General features: G+C 40.0%; 1 protein-coding gene across 2 annotated transcripts; it reads left to right on the top strand.

The window, feature by feature from the left end:
* The first annotated feature begins 3,143 nt into the window (after nt 1–3,143).
* Nucleotides 3,144–16,040, top strand: ticrr (TopBP1-interacting, checkpoint, and replication regulator). 2 transcript variants are annotated; one of them, XM_084363234.1, is made up of 22 exons: nt 3,144–3,222; nt 4,128–4,288; nt 4,857–5,070; nt 5,351–5,583; nt 5,768–6,002; nt 6,392–6,530; nt 6,701–6,831; nt 7,024–7,227; nt 7,348–7,493; nt 7,647–7,747; nt 7,976–8,069; nt 8,325–8,407; nt 8,812–9,042; nt 9,189–9,276; nt 9,492–9,564; nt 10,021–10,152; nt 10,321–10,411; nt 10,945–11,003; nt 11,203–11,480; nt 11,888–14,099; nt 14,465–14,593; nt 15,366–16,040. In XM_084363234.1, the coding sequence occupies exons 2-22, from the start codon at nt 4,208–4,210 to the stop codon at nt 15,482–15,484; spliced, it is 5,073 nt and encodes a 1,690-aa protein (XP_084219360.1). In that variant the 5' UTR covers nt 3,144–3,222; nt 4,128–4,207; the 3' UTR covers nt 15,485–16,040. The 2 variants fall into 2 exon arrangements, with proteins under 2 accessions (XP_084219360.1, XP_084219359.1); XM_084363233.1 differs by having other exon boundaries at nt 3,164–4,288.
* Nucleotides 16,041–20,618: the final 4,578 nt, after the last annotated feature.

Below are 20,618 nucleotides of genomic sequence, written 5' to 3'. Positions count from 1 at the left end.
AATTAAACTTTTTTCATGTATTTTGTTCTGATCTAATTTGCTCCTGCTGTCATTATTCTAGGCTTGCATATTCTTTTGTATTCTGTGTTCAACATATTTTGATTTCATTTGAAATATCCCCTTATTAAGTGCACCAGATTGAATTATTTTGGAAAGCACTGTGAGTCAACATTATTACAAAATGTCCCTAAAAACAAGCCAGTTCCCTGCTTTGTTTGTAGTACAAACACACATGAGGAGACCGGTCTGTATGGACAGGGATTTATTTTTAGGGTCAGTGGGATCAGAAAAGGTTTCAGAATGGCACTGAATAAAGACGGCCCCACTTCAATGACGCAAAGAAGGCTTCATTCACATCTCAGTAAGGCTATTCTAGTGATTTGCACACATACACAGGTCACCATGAATAATATCTGGTACAATATTTGCTTTGGAACAACTGTCGTCTCTGCCAAGTTGAAAGGATCTGCTCAGTGATTCCACCCACAGCCTGGAGGATATTATGGTAATCAGCCTGTTGATGCTTTTGTGTGTTAGTATTGTGTCTGTCTTAGAACTCACACCTGCACCCGAGCCCTCACTGCATTTTGATGATAGTAGTGTATGTATGATTGCTTGGATGGCGTCCATCAAGGTATGCAATTAACTCCAAAATGATATTTTGAACACTCAACCGGTTAAAACAGAGACAACTTTCCTCATTTGTATCACAAGGGTTTATCATCTGTGGCCATTTTAGGACACATTAGTCTCAGCTTGGATATGATGGACAGTAGCAACATTTCCCAGCTGTTTGTAAGCATTTACACAATCAGACAACTCAAGATGGCAATTTCCAGTGTTACCAAGAAAAAGGGTAATTAACCGATTATATAACAGTTATCTACAATTGGGAGTTGATTGTTTGAGTCATAGGCAGAGTAGGACATTTGGGACTTTTAACACACAAGTTATTCACATGCTGTTATGATAAGAAATTGGTCATTAGTTTAAAGGTATCTGTTATAAACTGAAGTATTTCAACAAGGTCACCCCCCAGGGAGCAAGAAGGGTACTAAATATCATCCCAAAATGTCTAACAGTTGTTAAGACATTTCTCTCTGGACCTTGTAATTAATGTTCAATAACAATGTGAAAACCGTGAGTGACATAAAATGTCCTCCAAACTTGTTGTCCAAGCTTTTATCACTGTTGTTTTTGTTTTATTCTGAATATATGCAATATGCAATACTTACTATGATCATCTTTGACTCATTTTCATTTACATTTAGGGTATTTAGCAGACGCTTTTGTCCAAAGCGACTTAAAATAAGTACATTTGTCACAAGAAAGAAACCACAACATATCACCATCGATGAAGTAGTTACATTACACCTGAACTTTGACACCTGACAAAGATTGATCAGTATTGACTGACCTTGAGCTAACCAAGAGTGTTAGGAGTGCATGCATGTACACTTTAGTATTTGTGTATTTGTGCATCCATGTGTGTGCCAGTGTGTATTTAGTTTTAGCAGCAGCATTCTCCCTCCCAAAAGCATTCCTGACCTACATCCTGGTCTCATGACTTAGGAGGTGTCTGGTAGGACAGAGAAAGCAGAGTCTAGAACGTTCAGCGTGCTTCTTTCATCTCTGTCTCTATTTCAAAGCTTTTACAAGCTCTTCATCTCCCCCTGGTGCTGCAGAAAAGGGGTGATTACGGATGCAAAACAGAAGGTGACCCATATACCTCCTCTCCCAGTGTTCTATTTCCTTTTTTTCTGGTTTTCCCTCCAGCCCTGGGGAGGAGAAAGATGATACACTTACCCGTCCATGTGCAGAGAACAGAGAAGCTGGGTGCATGAGAGCCATGCCAGTTTCAAGGATTTTGGTCATAGCAACAATTTAAATGAAGACGTCTACTGTAATACCTGTAACTCTGTGCAATATACATACATACAGACGTACATATATATATTCCTGAATTATAATTAATGTTGGTGAATAAAGGTCTTCATTTAAACGTGCAAGGTGTATTATTATTAATTAAATTCCAATGCTGACAGACCTCAGTATGTGAAAATATGAATTTATGAATTCACAAAATTGTATTTACGCATCTGTACGCATAGAATTGATAGATACCAACATCCAAATCCAACTGCAGGACGCTGAGAACATGATTACATGTGCATTTTCCTGGTCTGCCGTCACACTCAATTGATCCTGTTTTGCTTAAAAACTTGGGGGAAATTGAGGGAAAGTTGGAAAAAAAAAACCAGTGAGAAGCAACAGACCTCCAGATCAAAGCCAAATATTGCTCTGAATGTGAGTTTCTCCATTTTAGGCAGTGAGAGACAGAATTGTTGAGGATGCCAAGCTATAATTGCTACTGCTTTACTTGGCACACCAGAGCAAGTAGACAGTCATCTGTGGACCAGCACGATAAAAAAAAAAACCTGTCCTCCTGCCCATTTTTTATTTTGTCGTTATCCTTTAAACATGCAGAGCTGGCAGCTAAAACAAAGTACTTCTTTAGTTGATTGTCAAATCCCCTGATGCCATTCATAAGGACATTGCCCTGACATGTTGATTTTACCATATCTGGTAATCTGTGGTCTAATTTCAATTCAACTTTCTGTTCAACTTTTTAGTTGTTATTTTTCAATTGACATGTTATGGATGGGGCAAATATTTACTTTGAGTATTAAAAAGTGGAAATCAACTTCTGCAAAAGCTGTAACGAAAGTAGGGAGGCGGTGTTCTGCTGATGTCTCTTTACAGCACTTACAGCACAACCTACACTAGCTAACATTAGCTTTACAGAGCAGTTAACTTTAACATAGAGACACTATTGATAACTCAGACACTATCGGGTCGACGTATTGCTTTTATCTTCAAATTCCCTGTTACATATTGATGTACATCATATCTTAATAACGACTAACTAGTTTTTAAAAGTTAAATGCAGGTGGTGCCTGTCAGTCATTTAGCCCTGCCTGTTCCTGTGTTATGCTACGTTCGGTCCACATTTGATGGATGGTGCACTTGACCAATAAAAAGTTAATATGAGACCTTTGGCGAATCACCTGCTAGCTTAAGCCTTATTTTGGACCAATTAGGTTGTTGTTGTTAAGCATGTAACCAATCACATTGAAGGGGTGGGCTCTCCTTCCAAAAGCGCGAACGGTTAAGGACAGACAGCTACGACAAAATGGCGATCATGGAAGAGTTTAGCGTCAGGTAATCGAATAACGTTATATGGCAACTTTAACTAGCTTAAAGGCTAACTACGCGTGTTTGTTTTATACCGCGGGTGCACTAAGTTATGTCAAACAACGGCGAGAGCTATATTCATGTCAAACTTCCCTACACTAATTTGTGAGTACGTTGGTACAGTTACGTTAGCTACCATACCTTGCTAAGTTAGCTAAATAGCGTAGAAGTGTCCTAATGTTGGCAGCTGTAAATGGCGTCCTTGTGCCCAAACACAATGGGCGACCAGTTGGACCAAGTTTGTTGAACTAATGACAGCGGACATGAATACTTTTTAATAACACTGACGTCTTTCCATGGCTTCTCGTTGAGTTAAGGGATCTGGAGCCATTCGCTGTCTTTTTGGGACACTGAAGTTGACGGTATGGCTTTACACAACTTGGTTTTTGTTATTGACGTGGATTATGGAGATCACGAGTCAGGCGATCAACTGGATGTCAATAATCATTTCGTGAAACGAGGAATATTACAAATTCTGCTGCATTTCAGCTGCAAATATGGATTTGACAAGGTGCGCTGGGGTTATAAATTCTTTCACTCCAAGACTGGCCGCAGTGCCAGGCTAATATCAAGGGGATCGGACTTCAAGGAGCTACGCCACAAAACTTTTGAGGATTTTGAACTGGAGTTTGAAGCCAAGTTTGACGTGAAGGGTAAACCGTGCCCCTCTCGTCAGCAGCTGCAGTGCAGTCAATCTGCGTCAGTTCAAAACGCACTAAAAGAGACCCTGCTGGACTTCCAGTGGGACAGGCCAGACATCACTTCTCCCACTAAACTGTCGTTGAGGCCCAGGAAGTCGAGCCGAGCTGCAAGTGTTTCACAGGACGATGATATTTCAAACAAAGAGAGGAATGTGGTGTTTATTGTCTCAGAGTGTCCACGATCCAGGACACAACTTGTGGACTATCTTTCTTTGGAAAACCATGACCTGTCTACGGATGTGACTGACCAAATGATATCCAGGGGCCTTCACGACTTGCTTGTCCAGCGACAGGTTGTGCTGCACTGGGTTGACAGTAGATCCCATGCCCAGGTGAGTATAGCATAGAGCACTGTAGCATTAGAATATTATCATGAGGCATCAACAAGAGCTGGACAATTTGGACAACATAAAAAATGACAATATTTATAAATCAATAAGTTGATAATAAGTCATTGAGATACAAATATTCATCCACCATCATCATCAAAACACCAGATGAGGAGGTATTTCTTTTGAAAAAAAGGTGTTCATTACTCTAGCTGTGTTCTGTATACTTTTTGATTTTCTTATGGCAGCTGCTGATGGCCCAACACCTTAACGAGACACTTAGTTTTGGCATTTCCCTTTGTTTGTTACTTATCTAGGATCCCACTATAACTAGAATCTAAAAAGTAATTGTGTGTTACTCATGTTGCAAAAACAGGACCAGCAACTTTTGGGATTTAAAACCTGCACGTTCAAGGCATTTAACTCATATCATTTCCTTTTTAACCAAACTGTGCAATTTAAGAAATGGCTATACACATCCAGTCATTAGTTACAGATATCTACCTGATAGAGTGGCTGAAAAATCCCTTTTCGCTGACAAAAGCAACTTTGATCTTTTGTCTTATTTCAGGTCATGAGGTGTGAGGACCATCTCGGCTTTGACAAGCTGTCTGAGGTTCTTGCTCAGGTGGATGGCAGAGTGATCCCTGTGGTTGCATTGCTCAATCTTTGCTGCACTCAAGAGGCCTTTGCATTCAGGTCTAGCATTGGATATCTGCTATCTTCTGAAAGGCTTTACCGCCTGGCTTTTCCTGTGAAAGGTGGTGTTCTGCAGTGGGAGCAAGGTTGGTAACATTAAAGTGAACTCTTAACATCGTCTGTTACAACTCAGACATGCCTGAAATATTGAAGCTGTTAGAATTATTCATGCAATCTTTAGTTTAAATGCAGGTATTAAATAATCGTGAGACATCATACTGTCCATCCTCATTGAAGAAAAAACAGAATGCAACAGTGGAAATTGTATGAACTAAATAAATGACAGGGAAAGGAAATTAAGCACATTAATCCTAGATTTGAATATATACTGCCTTTATTTATGTGTGTTATTCTTCACCCAACCAGGTGATGTGATGCAGAGCTGTGGCGTCATGGTTGAGCCAGTGTCTTGCAGACAGAGGCTTCTCCAAGAGTCGGTGAAAGTGTGTCTGAAAGGAGTGCTGCAGGGCTGGGATGCCTCCTCCCTGACACAGACCCCCACAGAGTCTTGGGTGCTTCAGTGCTCCAGCAACAGTGACCAGGGAGCTGCTGCCTTTCAGCATCTTCTCATGCAACTGTCTACTCATTCTCTGCAAATGGTGAGACAAATTGTGTTTCAATTATACAGTGCAGCTGTCACAGTTAAGGCTCTTTTGCAGTGTCCAACTGAATAAAATCGCACTTTAATGAGTCAGGACAGATCCTGTTGTAAAATATCCCTCTCTTCTGTGGGCATTAATGGAATAACTTCTGCTTTTTCCTGTCTTTTGTTTGTTCCCGCAGCTTTCTGAGGTGAATGACAGCGGCCTGGTATGCTCAGCTGTCCTCTCCCCATTGTCACACACTACAGCTCTGCTCACAGTTCTCCAGTCAGGAATCACTCAGCATAACCAGTTCCTGACCACCGAAATCATCGCACCTGCTACAGCAGAGACCTCAGCTGAACTGCCAGATGTTGTGAGCAGTGTTCTGGGAGTAGTGTACAACATCATGGAGGAGGATGGTGACGGTGTCGATGGTGAGGAAAGAATAGTAATATTCAGGGTTCAAAACATCAAAAGAATCTACCTGGATTTGTCAGTAATTCCATCAAAGACACACATGATTGTCACCAAAAACAAAAGAGTAAGTTAACAAAAGGTTGTAGGTTGACTTATAGCTGTTCGAAGACGTGGACCCACAGATTACTTTTAATGTATTTTAACAGAATGGTATAATGTTTTAATTTTCAATTTACATTTGCAATGGTAGATTATTGTTGGAATGCATGTTTTTAATATTTATGTTCCTTACCTATGTGTATACTTCATGGAATTTGCAAAACCTTTAATGTGTTAGATGGTTTCAGATAGGTGCATATTGTATTTAATTGCTTGCTGTTTATTGCTGATATGGTTAATTCCTCAGACCAGCCAAAGGATCATCAAGTTCCTGAGTGGGCTCAGCAGGAAGTCAGCCATTGCTCGCTGACCAAAGGCATATTAGAAAGTTGGTTCCCCAAGTCAGACAAGTCAGGAGTGAGTTCCCACTTAATGGAGTCAATGAGGTAAGGTTGATTATGATTTAAAAATTTCTGCTTGATTTGTGTATAATGCTTTTGAGGCAAATATTATATAAAGATTTAAATACAAGAATAATCAAATGCTGCCTAAAAAAATCTGTCTCGGCTAAAAGTATAACATATGGTCCTGATATTTCACTTTCTTTGTTGGACAGGCTGCTGCATGCAGTGCCAGAGCAAAAAGAAGAAGAGGAGGAGTCGTCTGTCCTACAGCAGGAGCTGATCAGTGGTCTGGCTGAACTGTATCAAACATCCAGGGGTGCAAATGACAAGAGGGGCAAGAAACGTGAGATGTTCTTTTTTTAAATTTTTTTTAATTAATATTCCAGAGTTTCTTTGAATGTTGTGAAGTGTATCGCTATATTTTGAATCCCTAATTATCCTTTGAAACATAAGTATAGTTCATATTTTAAAATGGAAGAAAAATTTGTAAGTAGCACTAAATATTGCTCTTTTGTTTCCCATCTTTGATCTACAGGTGGCGCCCAGCGCACACCAGTGAAGCAGAAGATGAAGACTATGAGCCGCTCTCTGCAGATGCTGAATGTAGCGCGGCTGAATGTCAAAGCCCAAAAGAATCAGGCCGAGGCTGAGCAGATAGGAGTTGAGGGCAAGGGGCCAGAGAGACGGGGAAAGAGACGGTCAAGTGACAGGAACAAATCTGAAGGAGTGAACACCATCAGTGAGTGTGCTGCTTAAAACTTTACAACACTCAGCAGTCTTTTCCTGCAAGAAAGTAAAAGTCAAACTCTCCCTTTTGATTCAGTAACAAATTAAGTAATAACCATCTCACCTTGCTCAGATTTCACCAGTGAGGCAGAACTGCTGTCCCATCTGAAGTCCACTTATGACAAGACAGTGGTAGAGAGAGACTCATCTCTCGTCACTGGTGTCCAGCACCTCCTGTCTGCTGTGAAAACCTTCCTTGTGGCAGAATCAGACCTGGAGGTGAGACAAGTGGTAGCTTTATATGTATTTCAAGATTCTTACCTGACCCACTTTTATCTTTTCCTCAGACTGGTTATCATAATTTGATAGTGGAGGAAGTGATAGGTGAAGTTTGGCTGTGATTAATTTGTATACTTAACATTTAATCCACAGGTAAAGATGTCCCTGTTTGTCCAGCATCACCTTCTCAAGACCAGCAAATCAATCAGACAGCTCTACAGCACGACTGCTGATGTTGATAGCAAAGTCAGAGAGTGAGTGCTTTCTACCTTTTGTGTGTTGTCTTGTTTTTAGAGTCAATTGATTATACTGTCTCTCTTAGGATTAAAATATGAAGTGTTTGTGTACGTCTGTCTGTGGCAGGTCATTACTGATTAACATTTGTGCCCATTCTGCACAATAAAAAAGGTTGAGAAAGCCCTTCTATTCCAAAGCCAAGTCAATTTTATTTAGGTGTCACTAACACAGTTTGTCTCTTCTAGGTGCCAACTTCAGGCTTTGCTGAGGCTGGAGTTGTGCAGACTTTTCTCCTCGGAGCAGTCTGACTCACTGGATGGTGATCAGATGGCAGAGGAGGTAAGATGCTGGCTATTAAGGCCTCCATGCAATTCAGTCTTTTATTTTTTTTTCATGTTATTGCAAAGGGCAGAGTAACTGGGGCTACAGGGTTTCATTGTTATGAAAAGTTAGCACTGCCATTCTTTTGCAACTAATATTGATGAAAAATACCATAAAAAATTGATTTATTTCTATTAACACTATTAAAGCATTTTGACCAGCAAACTGAAAGCAAATATCAACAAATTTCTTCTCACTTCTCCTGTTCCTTAGGTGGCTGAAATGCTCAGGATAATCTCCTTAACAAAAGACCCAGTTTGCCTTGCAAGGTTCCTTCAAGATGAGGTTCTCCCCGGGTAAGTTTTTGCAGTTGCTGGAATGGAACTTTTTTGTAATATCTGAGAAGAATGCAAATACAATATAAATATTATAAAGGCTAAGTATTGTTGATAGTGTTTTATATGTATAGATGAAATTTGTTGGAGGCAATTGTAAAGTTGCCACTTTCTTTGTTACAAATTCAGGATTTGTAGTTTCCCGTTCTCTTTAATTATTTTGCCAACAAACTTTTGATTCTTGATTGTGATGTATCTTTAGTTTTTCAAAACAAAAGTGATAAAAAACGGCAAGTTTGAATACTAACGTAGTGTATCGCAGCATCCATGTCGAATTGTATCGGGTAACACAAATCTTAACTAAGCCAAATATTCCACATCTATGGTTGGTAGAATCTAACAATAGTCTTTTTGTGTCATGGAAGGTTGATGACCGCCATCCCTCGAGTGCTTGCGGACATCTACAACAGTTTGGGTACCCAGCTCCCTGAGGCTTTGACAGCTGTTCTACCTGCTGACTTCTTCAGTGACGAGTCAGTTGCCAAGGACAGTGTTTCTCCATCCGCCTCCTCGCCTCCTCTATCCACACACAGCTTGGTTTCGGATGGCAGAGATCGCCTGCAGGACCTGCGAAATCGCTCAGCCAGCAAGAGGAGGTAAGGGATGGCTGTATGTTAAAGACACCAATTAGTTATGAGAAATCAAGAAGATGAAATATTTAAATGAAGATGATGATGTTGCTCTTTGAGTTATGTTTGTTATGTATTGTGTCAAGAATTTGAAGTTTGTTTTTTACTTTTAGGAGTGGGATGCTGACTCGCCATCGCAGTATGACTGAATCATCACAGAGTATTCGCCAAATAGAGATGCCCAAAAAGACTACAAGAGCTGTAAGATGACATTAGATAATGAATGCTGCTGGTGATATACTGCTGATATCCTGATTGGATTATTATGAATCTTCGATCAAACTTTCTTCTTGCTTCTGACACTTACTTTGTTGTCCTGTGTGAAGATGACATTTTGACATACGTTTCATGTTTTTATTAGCTGTCTAATCCAGATTATTTTACTTTACCTAATTTATTGTCATTATTTTCATTAGTCCAAATCCAAGGTCTGTGTTGCTGTGGAGAAACCTGTTGCAGAACCACAAACTCAGAAACAAGAAACACAAGGTATGCTTTAAATTTACAACTGAACATGCCAGTAGGTTTGAAATGTGACTGTAAAAGGTTTGAAGTTTGCTCCAAATTAAGAACAGTGACTATAGACGGCTTGAATTAATTTGGGTTAAATTCTGTCAAAAAACATCCTCAGGTAACGTAGACTGCTTGTATAGGGTAATTCAATCCATTGCTGTACATTAGTTTGCTCAATGTGTTTTATTCGTTCATAATGTTGCAAAATGGAGCCAAGTGTGCCACTTCTGATGGACCTTTTGAGGAGGTGGAGGCACTGCAACTCTACAACTCTTAACATCCTCCTTTCAAGTTGAAAGTGGGATATTGCTACATTCAATACCATTTTGACACCTTGAAATTGGTTTTGAATGTATGACACATTTAGCAGTAGGCATCACCATGTTATGAAATGAGAGTCCTTAATACAGACCATGTTCTGATTGTCAACAGAGGTGACTAAGGTGAGAAGAAACTTGTTCAACCAAGAGATCATTTCCCCATCAAAGAAGGCCAAGCTGCCAAGGAGCCAGTCTGTGTCCGCTGTGGAAGGATTGAAACGCAAGCGATCTCATGAATCTGAAGGTAAAGAGATTAGTTATTTCAAATTAATTGAAAGAAAAATTGCTGTAAACGAATGACTGAATTTCTAATTATCAGTATTAAGCCATCCCTGTTATTCAGATATGAGTGAGTGATGGAAGTTTGTCCCACTGTACATCCATTTCAATTAAGTGGAATTTTCTTTTTCAGAGAGGCACAAACTTCTAACAAAGAAAGTGTGTGAAACACCGCATCACAAGCAGGTGTCCAGTCGTCTCCTATACCGTCAGAAAATGGGAAGGTATGTGTAACAACAGTTAACCCTATTGAGACTTACTGAGGCTTTTTTTAAAATTCCTCAGTAATTATATTTACATTACATAACACAAGTTATGTATCCCAAAAATCAACCAAAGTTAGAGATGGGAATTGATAAGATTTTATCATTTGATTTCCTTATTGATTTCTGATCAATTTTCAGTGTGGGTGTTTTTATTATCCCTCGAGTCTTTCTGAAAACAGCATTGAAACAGAGTAGGAAAAAAATTAATCACCAATGGTCACTCAGTGCAGCAATCATTTCCTTTATGATATCAATGAGCTGCAGATTTACAGTATTTTTAAAACAGATGTTTACGCATGTAGATGAGTTTGGCGTCATTGTTTTTGCAATGCACAACTGTCCAAAAACATTCCAGCATCAATAAAAGGAACTGATGGCTGACAGATCTGACAAATTGCAACTAGTTCTCGATTCCCATCTCTATTGTCATTTTCTGATTATTGGAAACTTAGATGTTTACCTACGTGTTTTCTGACCTTTTTTCCCCCCAGGAGATCTGTACCAACTGAGGAGTGCATAGTGGAAGAGTCGCCAGTAAAGCCTGTAGAAGGTATTTTACTGACACCACAGTTTTTGTTGTTTTTCCACACAAAATATATTTGAATGAATGTAAGAAGTATAATCTGTATTTCTCTTGTTTAACAAAATGTTCTTGGATGTTTCTCTTGAACATTTTGACAATGAAGGGCAACATTACGTAATTTAAGCAACACCAATAACTTGTTTTTTGTGCTTTGGTTTTGTTTCAGACCTGAGAAGGAGCCCAAGAATAAAAAACTTTGCTAGAAGGCACTCAAACACTTTCTACTCAAGTTCTCAACCTCGCTCCCGCAACCTGGACAGAGCGCTCACCGCATCCCAGCTTACTCTCAGTGATGGCAAAATCAGTGGGGTTAATGTGAAAGCAGTTCGGTCCCCCATGCGTCTTCTTTTTGGGGCTGCTGCTTCCCCCGGTCGACCTTCTGACCAGTCTCATGCAACCAGGGCCACCAGGTCACGGCTGTTCACAGACTCTAGTGTTTTTGAGGTAAGTTCTCTTTTCAATATTGTGGTCCACCAAACACATGACATGCAATTTGCCAATGAATAAGGAGATTTAAAACAATTACTGGACACAATGAAATAAAATTATTATACTAAAAGTGCAAAATGACTAAAGCATCTTGTCATTTTCATGTCAGGTTTTTTTTTTGTTGTGCCTTAGAAATATATTTCCATGTAAAGCACTGCCTGTACAATAAATATGTAAAGACATCCATTTAATTACAGTATCCATGTATTCATCCATCCATTTACGTAGCTGAATTTAGATTCAGTTGACCTTATCAACTCAGAAGCTGGTGATATTTCAGTGTGTTCACAACGTGTTTCTGCTGGCCAAAGAAATCAGGACTTGTCGGTTTAATGCAATCTCTGTCTGTGTGTTTGTTTTAGAGTCCAAATAAAACACCAACAAAATCACCTGGCAGACGTGGGATGGCCAGCCATGGGATAAGGACACCCAAAACTCCCAAGACCCCCCGAACCCCAGGGACTCCAAAAACCCCACCCCCATCCAGGATTAATGTTTTCTCTGTTGCAGAGAGCCCTGTCGCAGCCTGCTCTCGTGAACTTGGTATAGGTCTGAGAGGCAGTCCTTTCAGATCTCAAGCCAGAAAAACTGCTGTGGTAGAAACGCCTACTAAGCAAAGCCCTGTGGGGAGCCCACTGAAGGGTATTCTCAGGACTCCAGTCAAGGCCTTGGTCGAAGGTCACTTCTCTTATGGATTACTCAACAGCCCAGTTTCCAGGACTCCTAAGAAGAGCGTCACATGGTCTCCATCACCTCAAAAATGTAAAGTGGCAGAGAACAGCAGTACTTTCAAGGTTCCAGAGTCGCCTCGTATTGCATCTCGCACTTCTCCCAGACTGTTGAAATCACCACGCAGCTTCTGCAGTCCTGTCAAAGGCACAAACACTAAAAGAGACATTTTTAAGACCCCTGAAAGGATTTGTCAAGTAAGCTTGGTAAGGGTTTCTGAAAATGCAAAAAGTGTTATTTTGACAAAGGAAAAAAATCAGACGTCCTTGGAAAAACTTCACAACAGGATGAAAACACCAGAAAAAAGTGACACTGTTGGTCTACTAGAAATGCCTCCTCAACAATCCACACCACCTCTTGACCGCCACCTCTCACCTACACCCAACACTACAACTCAAACCAGGACCCCTAGTCCTACTCACCAAATGATTACACGCTCTGGACGAACGCCAGCCAAAAGTTCAAACCCAACATCCCCATTTAAGCCAGTATTAACACCAGAGGTTGCTGCTGTTTTAGAGGGATCAGAAACTTCAGTAAAGTCTCCTGCAAAGTCCTTGACAAGAACAAGGTCTGGTCAAGGTGCTAGAACCACCAGACATAACTTAAGATCTCAGTCTAGTGAGAATGTTTCCTCCATGCTTAACACAGAATCTGTTGAGAACTGTCACCTTGTGGAAAAGAACATGCAGTCAGATCTAACAGAAGAGCTACAGGCTGGACCTTCCCAAACCTCTGAAGCGGACTCTAGTTCCCATACAGATTCACAGCAGTTTGACTCATCACATTTTAACTCTTCATCCACAGACGATGGTATGGACATTGTAGATGCGGCAGTTATAAAGACCCAGTTCAGTGGAGGTCTCAAGATGAATATTAGCTTCTCACGGAAGCCTTCGCAGTCCGGTGAAGACTTTCTGTTGGGCGCAGTCTCTCCAAAACCACATGTGCCTACCCAAGGTACACCTCCCGGCCGGAGCTATGGCTTCCGGCAGACCCCTGACCGGCAGCAGAGGGAGGCTGCTGCTCGTTTGGGCTACGGAAATGAATCCCCTCGATTTTCAACCCCTAGAGGCCTAGCAAGACCTCGCAAACAAAAGGGCATGGGTACTCCGAATCCTCTGACTTACCAGGTAGAACTGGAAATGCAGACATCAGGACTTCCCAAGCTCAAGATCAAACGCACAGATTCCATGAATGCGAGTGATTTGGCCTTAGGAGCTCAGAGTCCATTAGTTGGTGTGAAACCTTCTCAGCTGGAAAGCCCCTTGGCTTTATTCTCTAAGCACAGAGATCCCGGATGTGTCTCACCATCTCTCTGTACTCATGTCACCCCGGCCAAGAGCACACCTGGAAAAGGTGGAAGTGTCCAAACTTACATCTGCCAGTCTTACACCCCTACACGCCATCCTGTTGGAACAATGTCTCCAGTGGCAACTGCAGAGATCATTCCCATGAGTCCTTCACCTCAGAGTGTAGGGAAGGTGACTCCAGACAACCTCAACAGCTGGCATCGCAGGAAGAGAGCTCAGGTTGGAGTGGTTGGAGGCAAAGATCGAGGCCTGAAGGGGGAGGCTTTGCTGGTGGAGCTGCTGGAGGAGGCTGACCTTGGAGTTAGCAGATTGCAGGACGTGGAGGATACGGATGAGCCCTCAAACAACAAAGCTGCAGTAATAGGGTTGATTTCCAAACAGTCACCCCCAGTTGGAGCAGACGCATCTCCTCTTTCTCCACTGGAAGACTTGTACTGGATGGAGAAGCTGGCTCAGCAGGCTGACGGGGCTGATCCTCAGAGAACGGAAGAAGAAATGATCTGGGCCGCTGGAAATGGAGATGTCAATTCATGTAAGCTTTAGTTGACACATTCTGTAATAAAATGTTTTGTTGTTTTGTTTCAGTTACAAATTTAAAACTGAACAAATATACTTGGTGTGCAATGACATGAGATTAAAGCAAGATAATGTTCAGATGTAAAGCTATGACCAGTACATATTTTGTAGTTTTACTTCATAAATAACTCATAATAAATGTAAAAAAAATGTTCAATTGTCACAAATTACAATCAAACAAAATCTGACATAAAATCAGTTTTATTTAAAGATATTAAATGATAAATACAAAGTTAAACTTTTTTATGAAAGGATGTTCAAGGATGTATGTTACAGAATAAAAATCTAATTTTGTCACTGCTGTTTTCTACATTCTGACAGTGGCAACTCCTCCCAGCTCAAAGGTGAGGAAGCCGGTGACAGCAAGTGGAATTTTGGCCCTCACTCACTCTCCATTGTTGTTCAAAGGCAAAACTGCTTCTGCTAGTAAGAGAATGCCAAATTTAAAAGGTAAGATGTTTGTTTTTGAGCAAACTTGACCTGGTTACAGCTTCTCAAATGGGACTCTTTGCTTTCTTACATAGTTGTATTTGATATTAAACTGAATATCTTTCACCACTGAAGAAACTTTGGTGGAATAAAAACAAGTTAATAAAACATTGTCATGGTCTGTGGGAAATTGCAGCTGCTATTTTCTGACATTTTATGGACAAAATGATTAATTGAGAACAGAATATCCAAATAGAATATTGAAACTGCAGAACCTGCCATTTTTGTAACGGTAAGGATAAAGGTAAAATGTGTGACAAAATAGCGTTACAATGAAATACTGCAGTGCTGCAGAGCTGCCCTGGCCTACAAATCTTGTTCTCCGGATGTAAGAAAACATGTTTGTTTGTATAGTCAGACCCTATCCGATGTCGCATCATTATGACTAATAGTTTTTTTTATGAAAATGAAAGTTGTGATACAAAAATGATTGTGAATCATATCGCAAATATAATATCTTTCAAAAAAAAATTCCATTTTACCATATTGCCAGGCCCTTATCGAGAAAGTCATGGACAGATTAATCGACAATGAAAATAATCAATAGTTTCAGCCCTAGTCACATAATGGAGTAATGTCTGACTCTTGGCCGTGTAGTGTATTCTCACTTGTCCAGGTGAGCCAGAAAGTCAGAGCTCTGGCCGAAAGTGAACAAATGACCTGATAAACGCAATGAACTTGTCATCACTTGTACTGTAAATTAACAATCGTCATCTTTTCCTAAACTTTATAGATGAGTCTGCGTCAGGGAGGAGGATAGGAGATGACGCCGTGGAGGTCTCTCCCTTCAGCCAGCCGATCAGACGCCAAAACACAGGGAAGACCTACAGCAGAAAGAGACTGCTTCACTGAACCACAAAACCAGCAAAAAGACTGTCTATCTGTGTTGTACTGTGAAGCCTTACTTAGCCCTATTCTATCAAAAATGCTTTTGATGTCTGATCTGAAATGTCTTTCAAGCACCACTTGAAGGGCTTTTGCAGATGAATGAATGTCCTTTTCTTCTCCACAGACACTTTTGACATTTTCTGTTCTAACCAATGACTTTAGTTTTAATCAGGACATCTAAAGAGTACAGGTAGGTTTTAGCACTAAGTTGAAAACCTATGCAGTTCTGCCAAGTTGTTCCTCTTAATGATTTTATCAAAGTCTGCCATGTTTTCTGAAACTAAAATGTTGGAAAATGATGATCTTTTATGTCATGTCATTTTTTCATTTCTTAATCAGCAATTTTACAATCAAGTCTGAAGCTGAAATTTTTTATGTAAAAACTATTTGTTTATTTATTAGTTTGTTCTTGTCATAGACTTGCTCTTAAGTAAAAGGGAAGCCTGAATGGTTGAGTCATGGTGTAAATATCTTATGTTGCCAAAGTTTTATGTAAATAAATACAAGTTTTCTGAATTAAGTTACTGACAGTGTTTCCTTTTTATCCTTTACTCAGCCTGATTTCTTATGATTCACATGATTTTGATATTGGGCAAAGCAAGTACCTTCTAACTACAGAGTTTCCTCTCTGTGAATGTGACTTCTATAATTCAAGTTCATCAGCCGCCTGCAAATAAAATGAAACCTGATACTTTCATGTTGTAATCACCTACCTGTTCAAAGGTTGATTGCTCTGGAAGAATAAACCCTTATATGTGCTTTTAGTAGGTGGAACATTAATGATTGTTGCTTACAGGAAATTACATTTTAATAGCTGCTGATATCCCCAGAAAATTAATAATTGCAGTTATCTGATCAGGAATTCGACTTTATGTTTCATCAGAACTGCTTTTTATTTTATTTATTTTTTTAGAGTATACTTGTTGATTATTACTCATAAGATTAACATCAGGTACCAGTGTTTGTAAAGTCAGATAAGGTGACACGCCGCTGAGGTGTGCCGTTTTTTGTGTTTGATTTTAGACAGCAAGATTGACGTGCTCTGCAACAACTTGCTCCTGAAGTAGGAGCTTTTTAACTGCTGCATGGGTGTTTTAATGACGGGCATTTTAAAACAGCACAAATTTATTAATTTTATTTACCCGCCTTGGTTTCAGGTTCCTGGTATAATGCACGCTGGCTCATAGTCGTGGCTTTCGACTGTTGAATACAACAGAGTCATTATTAATGTTATTAGTTTTACCATTGATTGTCATACTATGACAAGTCAAAATGTCTGCTGTGATAAAAGCCTGTTGAATCAAACAAAACTGAGTCCAATATCAAAGTGATACATTTTATACAAAAGGACCTAAATCACTTACATGCATGTAACAAAATTATTGATAGCAAAGTATTCAATCTCTCTCCAATCAATGTACTCTGACAGCAGTGACAGTCCTTGCTTTCTGCATTGGCCTTAATCAGCTTTGCAAGTTTCCCCTATTATAACATTCAATACCTCTCGCGCTCTGTGATGTTGGATGGGGGCCATCGCTCAACAGCAGCTTTCAAATCCTGCCACAAATGATGGATTGTATTCAGGTCTGTACTCTTGACTTGGCTTCTCTATAGCATTAACATTGTTGTATTGTACTTTAGTGTGCTTCCAGAAGCCTTTCTGGACATTTCCCTGATAACATTAAGCGGGTGTCACAAGCTTCTTGGTGGCTTCCCATTTCCATACTGCATTCTGAGGGATATTTAGACCATCCATATATGGGTGTATTGTATTTTTGATAAATACAGTATGTGTATATATTTGTGTAACTTTTCATGTTTAATAAATGTGTATGAATGTTTTATTACTCATGTTACCGACGTTTAAAGAAAAGCCTAATTATGTCTGCTGTGTTTCAGTGTTGTAAAACAAAGTCCAGCTCAGGTGAACACATTTAATTGGTACTGTAATTTACTACAGCAAGTTTCTCCCAGTAACACGTATTGTTATATTATAATCTTACTGTTGGTTGAAGTTCAACAGACTACACACACTGTTTGTTCAAATACATTGTCTTGCAAACTGACTGCAGGTCCTGCAGAAATACAATGTGAACTTTGATCTGAGTACTGTATGCCCACTATTTCCTCTTTAATCCACAGATTACTGAATTATCCTCCATAAGGAGCTCAGGGCCTGAATATAAAACAGTATGAGCTCTGTCTGGAAACCAGTGACTGTGAAGTGGACTGCACATGTCTGATTACTGACTATTGCTATATGAATTCAAATTAAAGGGGTTTTTTTGGAAACATTTACAAGAAAAAGGCACAGTATATGACATAGCATCGTTATGCACATTCATCAACACCTTTGACCAAACATGTGACAGGAAAGTCTGGATAAGTCAGATGAGTTCACAATCAAGAAGAGGAAAACTGAGCTGAGGTCTGTGGGACAGACTTTGAGATCAAGTTGTTGCTGAGTTAGATCATGATGTCATATGTAGGCCCACATTTTCGATTAAGGTAAATAAATATCAGTGATAAAAATCTGAATTTCAGGATACTCAAAGATTAAGAAAATAAAACACTTTCCATTAAATACTGAAGTTATAAATTCTAAAGGTTGCTTGGAGGTCACAGTGAAACCACCCTGTGTTACCTTTGGTTGACCTGCAGTTGTGTCATTGGACAAATTAACTTTTCCATTGAATTTCAGTGAGCCGCATCGTTATGAGGAAGTTGCAGCAGTTTTTATGATATGATATGAATGAATTAATGAATGGCCCGAATAATCTTGTGATAAGTTTCAGTGCAGATAAATCTCACTTTTCCTCGTCTCTGACTAAAAGGTGAGAATGAGTGACTCCACTGTGTGCTGTTACTGGCCAGCTTGACGTGAAACCTGTCAGTGCTGCAGCCTGCTCACTGATGCCCTTCAGTATTCACACCACGCACAACTCCACCACTGTCAAGGCCGCCAGAATAACATTTGACTTCCTGTACAAGGCAAACTTCACAATAAAACCACCCTTTTGTGGATTTGTGTAAGGGAAAATACGATAATTAACCATAGTGTATATATATGTTCTATTGCAATGGCCCCATCTCCCTGCTTAACTGATATCTTACCTAACCTGTTTACATCGAAGTATATATACTGTATTTATTACTATCTGTTTAAAGGTGCAATGTGTAAGTAGAAATGTGTAGTTGAAAACATGCAAATATTGACTAAAATGATCAAGTGTAAGTGTAAGCACCAACACTCCCCCTGTGCTCCAAGATACATCTTATACCCGCTGTTATGTGCTGGATTGTCTCAGGGGCATCTTTGCACGGCCTTTTCCCCGCCACTGGTAGGATTTCTCGATATCAGCCACTTCTTCAATCTGTCAATGGTACATACTGAGCAGGGGTTTGTCTTTCCATGATGTTTCCTCCTGCTCTTCCTCCCTAGTGGCAACAATTTACTCGGGTCCCTGGGTTGTTGTCAACCCTGTTACTTTCAATGAAAACACCCCTTCAGAGATAATGGACTGTTCCGAAAGTTGGATCATTCCAGGAAGTGAAATCATCTGCCTTTTATGAAGTTGATGGTGAAAAAACAAGTGAGTGTCCTCTTTTTTTAATGAAGTTTCTTTGACTTATGTAATGTCTGACAGGGTGGGACAAGCTCATTGTGTCAGCCCTGTTACCACAAAAGCATACTTTAAAAAGTTATTTGTTTGAAATTTTAAATGTACATATATAACAACATTTAAGCCTCTCATGAATGCACAACATGTGGTGTCATGACATATACCATATGACTAGTAATGGCTGCCAATAACATTTTTCGTCAACCCTGTTACTATTCTAAGGTAACAGGGTTGACGAAAGCATATGCTTTTGTGTGTGCATGAAAATATACTTTTCTTTCCAATAGTATTTACATAATTTACATGTTTTTGCAGGTTTCATACCTAAATATCATGTTTTTCTATTTATTCTACTGACAGGCGGGCTACAATGTGTTAAGGGTGCTGACCTATAGACGGGTTTCTTGTGTACAAACAATACTAGGTGCGCGCGCAACCAGGGGGCAAAAGACTGCTTCGGAGTGAACTGATATCAATGTAGATGCCGTATTGTTTGTAAGTTCTCCCTGACACAATTGCAATAAAATGTCATTTCATTTAAAAAGATCGCTTTGTCTTTCATTGCATCACAAATCAGAAAAACACTTGCTGAAATGTCCATGAATTTCACTCAACTTACCAGGTTGTGACGGCTGTTTTGGATGTCTACAATATCAGGAGCAGGGCGGCAATGTTAGTGAACGTCAACAAAGTCAAAGTAAAAATGTTTACAACAAGGCTACTTTACGGCCTGCCAACATTTAGAAAGAAAAAAAACCCGCCAATATCGGTAAATATACTTTACACTACAGGTCTGACAGCTCGCTAGCTAGGTCTTGACAGAGATGGCTCAGACCAGTTATATCAACAGCCTCAGCAGCTCAGACTGCACCGATTACCTGAACAAACTGGTCCTCAGTACTGGTGAGAAATTACCAGACCCATAAAAAATTCCGAGTGAGGAATGGATTTCAGATATGTCCAAATGGCCAGCTATTATATGGCCCGACATATACAATTATCTAACTGTAGCCTTCCTCTGGCGGCTACATAATTGAGAAGCCTAGTGTGTACACTAAGGACAGTTTGCGTGCATACAAATCTTTAGACGCGTATAATTATGTACTTTGTGGTCATGTGCAAAACTTAAAATTTTATGACACGAGTTCAGGGTTTTGCGCTTTGAGGGCAGGTGTCCTGCCCAGCCAGAGATAGGGAGTAAAGGCAAAACCTTATGATGCCTGGGTGTACGTGCACTGGACCCACAATCTTCTTCTTCTCTTGGCAAAAGGATGAGATCCCCTCGGGATATTAAACAGTTTCCATCCATCCCATCTTTCTCCGCTGACTCCACTGGTAAACAAATGAGACATGCTCCGCTTTCTGCCCCCTGGCTGCGCGCGCATATGTGCGATGACGTGAAACCCGTCTATACTGATCTATCTATTTTAGATAGATTTAGACCTTTTTATTTTAGGAGTGTGCTTTATAAATCA

This window comes from Pagrus pagrus (genome assembly GCF_965226575.1).
Source record: "Pagrus pagrus genome assembly, chromosome: 10".
Taxonomy (NCBI): Eukaryota; Metazoa; Chordata; class Actinopteri; order Spariformes; family Sparidae; genus Pagrus; species Pagrus pagrus.
This window is presented reverse-complemented; position numbering and strand designations above follow the sequence as displayed.